Source organism: Enhydra lutris, unplaced genomic scaffold, assembly GCF_002288905.1.
Source record: "Enhydra lutris kenyoni isolate GAN:26980312 unplaced genomic scaffold, ASM228890v2 scaffoldscaffold2, whole genome shotgun sequence".
NCBI lineage: Eukaryota > Metazoa > Chordata > Mammalia > Carnivora > Mustelidae > Enhydra > Enhydra lutris.
Window position 1 is genome coordinate 87,448,346 of NW_019154086.1, and position 12,077 is coordinate 87,460,422.

Sequence of the window (12,077 nt, forward strand, 5' to 3'; positions counted from 1 at the left end):
TTTCATGAGGTTTTATTATACTTCCTAAAGACATTTAAAAAACACCTTCCATAGCCAACTATTATTTCTAATATTTTTAAATATCCTTTTGTAAGCGACTGTTCAGAGAAAAAGTGTGGATAACAATAGAAGTAGACTTTTAAAACTGTCCATATGCATTTTTTCTTTCTCAGTAAGTGTGGCACATTCTTTTTTAGTAACTACACATAATCCTAGAGTCAGATGGTAAAATGCAGGCATTTTATTTCCCATCACCTACCCCTTTTCATGTTTCTCTTGCAAAAAAATTTTTTTTGAGATTACAAAGAAAAATTTGATTTTTAACATGTCTCAAATACAAATAAACAAAATCAATGTAAAACATATCCAAAATACATGTAAGCATAAGCCTAACCACACAAAGCTGTAGCTTTCTGTCTTATCATACTGTTTTGTAATCCTTAGCAATATATTATGGTTCTTATGACAATGGGAGTATTATTGCCATCTTTTAAGTGAAGGAAATTGACTAGTATATATTGGGAAATTAGATTAAAAAGCTCTTTCTGAAGGTAGTAATAGCTGTAGCCTCTATTCTTTGGAAAAACTACAGCATCAAGACTATTTTCTTTCTAACAGAAAGAAAAAGAACAAAAGAAAATGGTATCATTTATTTGTATATTTCTTTCTGTGAAATGAAAAGTTTTTTTAAATGGAGAGGACTGCATGTTCATTCAGTAATTTGGATGGTAGAGTAGTGTTTAAAATAGAAAGTGAAAGGTCCTGATACTTTGTTCCTCTTCCCATAACCCTTCTCCCCAGAATTAACCACTGTTAACAGTTTAATATGTTCTTCCAGTCTTTAAAAAATGTATACATAAACATTTATGTTTGTGTATTTATGGTCATTTAATTTTGAAGCATAATTTTTGAGATCTCAGTTATTATTATATTTTGTTAGATAATGTCTAGGTGGTAGTATGCATGACCTGTAGCGTATGTATATTTGGATAAACTTCAGAAAGCAAATGTAAATGTTTAATTATGTTGATTTCAATTTTTGTTGGTAAAAACCTGTTTTTAGCGGTCTTTCTGCTTATTAGCTTTTAATCAAAAGCTTCATAGAAATTTTGAGATTCCTGTACAGTGAGAAATATTTATACTTTTAATGCTTTAGGCATGTTTTCTAGGGAAAAACACTAAGTTTTAAAATATAAACAATTTAAAATGTGTTTGCAGTCTCTTCAGAGAGCTCTTACGGAGAATTAAATTGGTGCTGACTTTGGTTTGAAAGAATATATTGGGTATAAAATCCCCATGATATGAATTACCTTCATTTTGTTTGACTTTTAATTTTGAGAAAGATAGTTTTGCTTTTCAGATGTGATTGATCTCACTGGAGATGATAAAGATGATCTTCAGAGAGCAATTGCCTTGAGTTTGGCGGAATCAAACAGGGCATTCAGGGAGACTGGAATAACTGATGAGGAGCAAGCCATTAGCAGGTAAAAACATAATTTGTATAAAGTAGATATAAGTACTTTTTATAATAGAAATAATAATTGGCTTTAATTTCAAGAGGCACAAAGGTATACTTTGTTATTCTAAATAAATCCATTAATAAACTTTAGTATTGTTTTTATATTTTCTGTAACCAAAATTTCCATATTCTAGCTCTGATTGCATTTGGAGCTTAGATTTTTAGGATTTTGGAGTGTCATTATGAGGCATTTAATTTAGGTGTATATTTTAATAATTTTTTGATTTGTTTTTTCTTCCCTCATCTCTTTTAGATACATTGTCCAATTCAGTTTGTAGTCATTTATAGCAGGGGTCAACAAACTTTTTATGTAAAGGGCCAATAGTAAATATTTTAGGCTTTGTTGATCATTTGGTTTCTGTCAGTTACTCAGCTCTAGTATAGTAGTGCCAAAACAGCCATAGATAATACATAATTTAATGAGTGTGGCTATGGTCCAGTAAATCTTGTTTTAAGAAATAGGCTGCCAGCTGGATTTAGCCCAGGGCTTAGTTCTCTCCATCTTCTGACCTATAATGTAATAGTATATTTATAAGTTTTTTTTTGTTTTGTTTTGTTTTTAAGAAATAGGCAAGATTCCAAGATGTGTGATAGAATGTACCTTTTGATTTAATAATGAAAACTTTTCAGTTTGGAACATTTTGACATTTATGGATCAAATAAAAATAAATTTGACTTTATCATGAAACAATGTTGATTCAAAAAAAATCCTTAAAATATAATATCTTCTAAACAACTCTGTGGAGGCAGTGGTAACTATTTCATTGAAGAAGAAATTGATCTTTTAAGAGGTTAAATGATTTTGCAAAAGTACACAGCTAAAGTAAATCTTAGGACTCCAGTGTTCTTTTCCCTATAACACAAGTTGTTTGGAATGTACCAGCTTTCTCAGATAATTTCCCTTGGCATGGTATCATTAGTATATTTCTTTCTAAGTAATCTGAGATTACTGTGTGGTAAGAGATGTCTCCAAATGATATGTTTAGCAGGCACATAATTTTTTTTAGTAATACTTTTTAATGTCTTAAATGTTACTTTGGAAATATTACTTCATAAGATGTTATAGAAAGATAGAAAGACTTAAATTAAAATTCATTGTCCTTTACAATTGGGGGTGATACCAATTAATGCCAGTAATTTTAAGTGAAAAACCAAAATTCATACATTATCTTTAGACATTGTAATTAGGCTTATTTTGTGAAGGATTTAGAAAAATTGTAAAATTATGTTTGTTTCAAAAATGGATTGGAATGAAATAATTGTCTTGAATAATAATAAAACTTGACAACTTTGGTGAGAAATATTTTAAATGTGAAATACATGACTTGCATATCATATCTAAAGGAAATGACCTATTATGTATAAAAGATTATAAAATAGAACACATACTATATTATATATATTTGTACATAAATATATACCATAATATATACCAAATCTTGTTTTTTAAAGTGTATGTATATTTTTGTTTAAATGAGTTTATATTAGTGTACAAATAGAATAAAGTCTGGAAGCTTACATGCGAATAGTGTCAGTAGTTTAGTGTTATGTGTTTTCAGATTAAAATAGCATGTGTTAATTAGTTAATAAGTAAAAATAACTTTAAAGGATTAAAATCATTCCTTATCTGTTATAAAATTTAATGTATATGTTATATATTGTTCTAGATAATTGTTTTTGTCCAGGTGGAAACAAATATCTCTTAAGATAGTGTTCTTTTTTATTCTTGGTCTTCTAAGCTTTAATATACTCTTAAAATAATGAATACTTCATAAATATTTTTATTGTACATAACATTACAGAGATTTGATGTAGTGTAATATGCCATAAAATGTTACATAAAAAATTATGTTCTGTAGAAGTAAGTCATATTAATTTACTGTTGCAAAATACAAGTTTTTTGTGGTATTTGTAGATTTTATAATTTACAGTTAACAAAGTGTTAAATGTAAAATGTGCAGTTAATAAGCACATATGCAAATCATTGTGTCAGAAAAAAGGAAATGTAAGAATTCTAGCTATAAACATTTGGCAAAGAGATATTTGTTCCTATGGGTTTATTAATAGGCTTAGGATTCTAAATTCAAAAGGGGAAATTATGTATTTTTAAGAAAAAGTTTATATGTCATGCTTAAAAGTAAATTTATTCATTACTAAAGTTTGCATAACAAAATTCCTAGTATTCCTAGTATTCCAAATTCCTAGTATCATATGATGATGGTTATATTTTAGCAGATAATAATATCAATTCATACATTTGGAATACTGCATTATGAGTAAATGAGTTACAGCCTATCTTTTTATATCTTAAAATCCTTTGTTTAAGTACTCATAAATTCCATGGTGAAATTTCTTAAGAAATTGAACATTTTTAAAGTGTGGTTCTTAATGTAATTACTCCTTAATTAATGTCAGCATTGGATGTATTAATTATCTCTTGGTTACTAATGCTTAGATAGGGAACAAGTGGAATATGGATAGTTGAAATTTGCTAATAAATGACATTGTAATTGATTTGTGTCTGTGATGTGTTTGTTGTGAAAATGACTGGTCTCATAAAATGACTTTGAATTCATTGGGTAGAGGATTGGGAGCAACCTGGGGTTTCCCAACCAGGATGTCCTAAAATTTTCATTAGGGGAAAGAAAAAAGCATCATGTCCAGGAATGGTTAGAGTGGGATTCTGAATTTTTAAAATAGGTTTCTATAACTCCCACCCTTTTCATCCTGATCATTATTGAGGAAGCTGTTGTGAGAGGAAATGGCTGTAAGAAGATGTGTTGAATAGGAGTAGTGCGGGAGGCAGTTATAAATCTTTTTAGTTGTTTTGTGAAAATAATTCTAGGACTCAACAATATCACATGCCTATGTATCATTAAAGATCCATAGAATGCTTATTATTCCATTTTTTTGAGTAGCTCTTATTATAAAAAGATATACCACTGTCAGATTACAATTGGTCTGAAGAATCGAAAATATAAAACCAGATTCATTTCAAGGGCTGACTGTGGCCAGAGTTGACTGACTGATAAGACTGGAATAGCAATGCTGTAACTTGAAATGAAAAAGTGTCAATAATGAGGCACCACTGATAGTCCCAAGAAGGGTTGGGGTGACTAAGGAGAGAGGTGGGTGGTCAAAGGTTCTTTGTAGTCAGTCTTCCAGAATTGGGCGCGAGTCATACCCCATACAGTGTATCCTTCCTCAAATGAGACAAGTCAACTTTTGGCAGGAGTCACGGGTCTGACAGGCAGTGGTAGCCTCTGTTGGGAACATAGAATCTCTTTAATTTTCCCTCAGCACATGATTGTGTTTATGTTGCCTTGCTGGGTATGATTATAGATTGCATCAGTGATGGTCATCTCCGTAGTGTGTACTTCCTGAGCCATCCCATGAGAGATCAGGCACTACTATATATCTATCACAATGGCTAAAATGAAAAAATAGAAAATACCAAGTGTTTGTGAGCATGTGGAATAACTGGAATGGTCACATTTTGTTGGTAAAAATGTATAATGGAATTGCCACTTTGGAAAACTGGGAATTTCTAATGAATTTCAACATATACTATGCTAGTACTTAGTGTTTCCACCCCTTGGTAGCGACCCTTGAGAAAAGCGTACATGGTAGCTTTATTCATAATAACTAAAAACTATGAACAATTAAAACAAAAGAGTGACTGCTGAGTGATTCCATTTATGTGATGTTTAAAAATACGCAAAACAAATTTATGGCAATAAAAGAATGTTAATTTTCTGGCAGGTGGAGAGGACACTGTTGGCTGAGAAAAGGGTATGAGAGAATTTTCTAGAATAATGGAAATTTTCTGTATCTTGATCTGAGTGGCGATCATATGGGTTTATACATATGTAAAAAGTTTCACTGAGCTGTACATTTAAGATGTGTGTTATCATATGCAGATTATCCCCCCAAAATACTCTTTCCCAAAAAAGCATGTTTTGAACAGTTTGATAATCAATATGCAAAAAGTATATTTCTATGTATAAAAAAGAATGATAGTGAGAAATATTAAAAAGCTACCATTTAAACATAAAACTGTGACAGACTAAGAATAAATTTAATGAATGGGCAAGAACTTCTGAGGAAAAAATTAGAGGATATTATTGAGACACATTAATGAGTATATAAATAATTGGAAATGTATTATATTTTACAAATTGGAGCACTGACCTTTGTAATTTTTGGGGGCGAGGGTGGGTAGAGGGGGGAGGAACAGAAGGGGAGGAAGAGAATCTTAAGCAGGCTCTACATTCCAGTGCAGAGCCCCAAATGGGGCTCAATCTCATGACCCTGATATCATGACCTGAGTCCAGATCAAGAGTCAGACTCTTAAGTGACTGAGCCACCTAGGTGCCTTGGAGGGCTGAACATTGTAAAAATGGTCAGTTCTCCTTAAACTAACTCATGGGTTTAGTGTGATTCTAATAATACTATATTTTCTTAAAAAAGGAAATCAACAAAATGTTTCCTTCACACCCTCCCTTTTTGTCTTCCTTCCCTTCCTCCTTTCTTTTTTGTTGGTCTATACAGCTTAAATGATATGTATGTTTTTCAGTGTATATGATGTTTCCCTAAACATACTTAGATGATTTAAAGTGGGATGTTTTCAACATTACTGCGATAATGCAATTTAAGTAATTTAAATTTTAAACAACACCACCAGCATAATAAAACTAGCATAATAACCCAAAAATCAAAATCAGTACAATAAAAACTTAATAGGAAGGTGAACATCTGTCATAAGTAAGTGCTTTAAATATTCCATATAGTGTGTGGGATCAAAAGAGCAAAACGTTTTGTCATCCTTTTATTTTGCTGCATGGTCATGACCAGTGTTGGAAAGATAAGAAAAGCAGGTGATGGGTAGTGGGAATTAGTTTTTGATTTGTGGCTTTTGGGGTTGCCTCTTTTGGCATGCTATATTTTGTTATAAGCTATTTTTGAGCTCTGAGATTTGCAGTGCTAGTTTTTTTCTCTACTGACAGACTTAATACCTGGATTTGTAGCTATTGCATACTTTCTATTTCATAGCCTTGGTAGTATTAGTGGCTTTACTTTGGTGAGACGAGGGAAGAAATCTTTATGTAGCACTTGGCTTTATAGAAAGTTTATATTCATCTTGGCAGTATTGGACTACAGAATGGGAATGGGGGCTTGGGAATAGAGTAGTATTTGTGCTAGAAGTTGGGCTTTTGCTAAGAAAGAAAAAGTAAGAGCGAAAAGGCAGCAACATCTAATATCTTCATTATCCATTTACTTCAGACTTTGTTTAGCCTCTAGTATTTATCATGTACGCTTTAGAAATGAAACAGCTCTGTGTTTCGACCTCCAGATGCTGAGTAATAAATAATTTTGATGCAATGTGATAAATGTACTTATAGGATTTTAGGAGCCAGGAAGAGGTGTTGGGAAACTTAAGTATGTTGTAAGTCCCTGGTGATACAAAACTCTGTTATAAGCTCTAAATCAAGAAGATCACAAAGTCATGGCATTCATTCATCCACATCTTTTAGATGATAGTTCTGCCATATGGTATGGTTAAGGAATATTAAAATTAACCTATCTCTTTAAACCCCATCTTTTTGTTATAATGAATGATGAGATCTACCATTTGACTGAATTGAAGATACCTTTTATATATGACCAGTGGTGCTAATTCTTCTGTCCTGTTTGTGGTATTGTTGCTACTTTTTCTGGAACTTACGGCTTGTTTCAGTTCATTCATCTCTAATTACCAAGTTGGAAATAGGTTTCCTTTATTTATACTTCTAAATACACACATACATTACAAAAAGAACAAAATTGTTGTGAAAACACTCATTATAAAAGTCAATAAAAAATTAAATATACCTTCTTATATACAGCAGTATATGTATATGTAATATGTATTACATTAGCCTTTTGTGTACTATGTATTAACTTTTCTCTTTTGAGCATAAACTAGTTGCCTTGTACAAAATCAGTTTGTTCCTGTTTATTCTTATTATATTATGCTGATCAGTACAGCTTGACCATAAAAAGTCTTTCAGGTTGGCTTTTTTACTTTTTATCTTCCCCTTAATGTTCTTGGAAACTCAGTGTCAGTGGAATGTTCTAGATAAATTCTGATTTTCTTCTGTCCCGATTCATCTAACTAAATATCTTCCAAGGAGTTGTGGTACCTTTTAGTGGCAAATAGTTTATAAGAAAAAGTCTCCTAGGGGCTGTGATTGCATGTGAAAGCTGATTTTTGGGCAGAGTACTGCCGCTAATATTAGATCAGTTGTAATAGTTTATGGAGGTGTAAACTGTTCATTTTTAAATGTGTGACTGTACTTCAATCTTTGCATTGTAACATAACATTTTGTTGTTAACCAGCTATTTTTTGGGATGTGGTTTCATTGATTCCCAAAGAAAGGCTGTATCCTGTATTCACATAAGTTACTTTAAATAATTATAAGTTTGAATCCTACTGCCTTATATCTAATATCATGTTGAGAATAATGCTGTTAGCGAAAAGAGTATAATTTGCTTTGTCCCCATAATTAAGGGATATAGCTATATTAATTTGATATTAATCTGATAGGGCAAAACCTTTAAAATAAAGATGATATAGCATGAATGAGATCTTCTTAAGCCAAATGTTGGAAAAACTCATTGTTGTTGAGGTTTTTTTAAATTAACATAAAATTGATTAAGACACCTGAGTATTACTTATGCTTATTTAGAGTAGTTAATAACATATGTCTTGAGCAGGCAAAATGCTTTGCTAGTTCAGATGTGGGAATCAGGATTTTACAGCATGTTGCAACATGAGTAAGAGCAAGAACAGCATGTGAATGCTACTGTAAGCAAAGTAGCATTATTCTTGCCATGTTTAGATGTATTTAAAGTATTCTGTAGGTAAGCTTATTTTGGAGAGTTAAACCTTTTATTATTCTGATATGAATATAGGTCAACTTTTGGGTGAAGAAGTAAACACGTAGTCTCTTTAGTTAGCTGTCATAGAGTGATAGATCTCTATAACTGAGAGGAATCCTAGAATTTACCTTACCTTTTTTTTTCCTTTTTTTTTTTTAATAGCAAAGGGATTTAATGGTCAGGAGTAAAAGTGCAATTTGTTTAGTTTTTAATTTTTCCTGATGATTCAAAGTAATTGTTACAGAAGACTAGTCATTATGCTATTTTGTAAATATTTACTGTAGTGATTTCTTAGAAAACTTAACCTTGGTGCTGTATTCCTGTACTAAACCTTGAATTTGTTGAAACATAACACATTTTCTGTTTTATAGCACTGTCTTTGTGCATTTGAGATTTCCTTTTTTCCTGGGAAAAAAGAGTGCATTTCACTTGGTGTGTTTGCCATTGCTATATTCTTAAAGAAAACTAATGTCTACTTGAATAAAGTTAGTGTTTGATAGTGCTTTCCCACATTCACTGTCCAGAGCTTAACTAATTAAAATCCTATTTGTGGTATGTTATTTCCTACTGTGTGGCATGAAATTAATACTGTATTTTTCTTTTTTTCATAATTTTCTCCCCATTGCTTAAAGAGTTCTTGAAGCCAGCATAGCGGAAAATAAAGCATGTTTAAAGAGAACACCTACAGAAGTTTGGAGGGATTCTCGAAACCCTTATGATAGAAAAAGGCAAGACAAAGCTCCTGTTGGACTAAAGAATGTTGGCAATACTTGCTGGTTTAGTGCTGTTATTCAGGTAAGGATTTTTATGAAGATCTTACTTGGGGGTTAGCAATGGAAAGTGGGTTGGGTTGTGTTTCTTTCAGATTGTGTACTTTAAACATAAATGCAGGCAAGGTTTGAATATGCCCTTCTGTCTAAGGAACTAATTTGTAGATTATAGGACTCCTCACTTCTCCCTTGTCCTTATCCCCAGTTTGGAGTTTTGACAGGAGAGCACTGCCTATGCCTTTCACTTATTTGGAATTAATCTCTCCTCCCTCCCTGCTAGTAGGAATTGTTGTCAGAGTGGAAAGAGTGAAAAATGTTTTTGTATGTAATTGTCTGCAGATTTTGAGGAGATAACCAAGATATGAAATAGGATCTGAATTTATTGTTGTTGTTAATCAAATCATGTTTTTTTATATAATGGAAAATGTTATTAATAGAATTATAGTCATTTAAATACTCTTCTTAATATAAGGAGGCATTTTGTTTGAGGAAGGTATAGACTGACATAATTCTCAATGCATATGTGAGAATGATGTAAGAATAAATACTGATAATTAAAAGTAACACTTTTAAACTTAGAAGGCCTTTATGAAATGTTTCTTGAGATCCTTATTCTAAAATGAAAATTTTTTATATGTATAGTTATGTATCTTAATATGCACTAGTTTTCTTGTTTTTTTAGTTCTTTTATGAGATAGGAGTATTGTCATGAATTCTTTACCATTTTCAGTTAGACATTGATAATGTTATCCATCAGATTATAAAATATTGAATTAAATGATCTCCTTAAAACAATCTATGAATAATAACATACTCTTTATTATTAACCGTTAGGAAAATATTTTAAGTGGTGTTTTGCTGATCCTAGCTTTTGTTCTACTTTTCAAAGTTTTGGTGTTTTTTTGGGTGGGGAGGAGAATGGACTGGAAAAAATTGCTTGTTCTATTTGAAATTGAGGTAATTTTACTGATTTCTAAATTTTACCTTAATGTAGTGGCTGTTTAACTGGTAGTGTTCTAACGTAGGCTAGTATAGGGTTCTTGGGATTATTGTTACTAATATATATTTTTAAATCACTTCTTTGAGAAATCTGGAAACCTAGAAGTGACCTCTAGCCTTGAAAAGTTTGGGTTATAATGAAGATCATTGGCTTTGGTGTGTGGAAATACGTTATACTTCAAGTTTTGGAAAATTGTGGGTGGGCAGAAAAATTTGTCAAAAGATCACTTCAGGTTTTTTTTTTTTCTTAATGTAATTTTATTGTATGCTATTTAAGTAGCATTTCATTTTCATCTCTAGCAATTAAAATTTTTTATTTTTCTCATTTTGTGAAATTATTGTTTAATTCCACAGATATCATCTGAGATATAAAAGTTTATCATCATAAATGGAATTTTTCACCTATGAAAGAAAAGTTGGGCAGGAAATCTCTGTTAGTGTTGGAAGTTTCTTATTGTATTTTCCAAGTGAATTGGAACTTGTTCAAACTATGATGTAAATGTACTGTAAAGTTTCAATTACAAAATTTTCTCAGGCATGGAATTTACTTAGTTGGCAGGACTAGTGTGAAACAATTGGGACTTCTTTTCCTTGTATGTACATCAGCCAATTATAGAAATTTATGTGGATAATAAACTTCTAACAGCAAAATAGGTAGTAGGCACAGGCTACAGAGGGTATAGCTTTATACTTGTTTTATTTAGGAACTGAGACCAATATTTTGGGAGAAAAATATCAGAAAGGGAGTATAAGCAAAGAGAAGATGGGACAGAGGTTGGCTTAAATAATTTTTTGGATGCTAGCAATATTAGCCTGACTATCCTAGATTGGGCGTTAACCCCTTATCTAGTCAGGAGTATTTTTATCCAGGAATTTACGCCTAGAAAGGATTATTGGGGGTTGATTTTTCTCCACTAGGATATCAGTGAATGAAGTAGCTACTTAGAAGTATACTCCTCTCTTGCTAGTTTGGGGTATAATTCATAGATTCTCATGGTGACCTTTGGTACCTTTCTCATTTGGATGCCTCTGAGATGCTCAGAAGTAAGGTGTTCATCCTTCTCGGTTTGCCTTGTATAGCTCCAGTTTACTTCTATTATAGACCTACTGTGCCTATTATTAAGTCTTCAAGCTCTCTTTCATACTCAGAAGGGTTGTGAGTTGCAAGATAAAGGATATGGGTCCCTTACTCAAAAGTCATATAACTCCAGGTTCACTAAAATACGAGCATCCTGAAGGCAGAGAACACATCTTCTAGGTTCTTGTTTTATACCAATATATAATACAGTGTTGGACTATAGATGCTTTTATCACCCTAATGATGAATGGAATTGAGAAGATGCTGCAGGTTTTCAAAAGATGTTAAGATACCATTTAACATATTTATTCACATTATTTGCTCTTAAATCTTATATTTTCGTAAAAGAATGTAAGTACCTAGTTCAAAAATAAAATAAAAAATTCCACAGCAATAAAAGGCTTATAATGAAAAACAGTAGTAATCTGCCCCAAACCTCCCTGCTTCATAGTTCTGCTTCTTAATTGCAACTACAACCAGTTGTAGCTGTTTTTCCTTTTATCTTCATTTTCCTAAATGACATGCATTCCTAATGAGATAAATGTGGATTTAGTTTTGTCATTTCACTTACCCAGAATTGCCTTTCCTTTCATTCCCAACATAGTTATATCATACGTTTAAGATAGTTGGAAGTCAGTGTTTACATTTTCTATGACTTTGTAAATATTACAGTGATTTACTGGGAGTACCCCTTGGTAATCCTTTGTTTTCCTGGTGTTGTCAGGAAAATACCTTTGTTTTCTTTATATTTTCTATATACTTAAAATTTTCTAAATACATCTCTGTTATG

At 31.7% G+C, this 12,077-nt stretch overlaps 1 protein-coding gene across 2 annotated transcripts in view; it reads left to right on the forward strand.

Annotated features, from left to right (window-relative positions):
- LOC111148491 (ubiquitin specific peptidase 25) overlaps window positions 1–12,077 on the forward strand; it is a 134,071-nt gene that overhangs the window by 38,925 nt on the left and 83,069 nt on the right. For both annotated transcript variants that reach the window (XM_022505076.1, XM_022505086.1), the window contains exons 4-5: window positions 1,361–1,484; window positions 9,073–9,235. In XM_022505076.1, coding sequence (XP_022360784.1) covers window positions 1,361–1,484; window positions 9,073–9,235 — 287 coding nt within the window. The remainder of the gene's footprint in view (window positions 1–1,360; window positions 1,485–9,072; window positions 9,236–12,077) is intronic.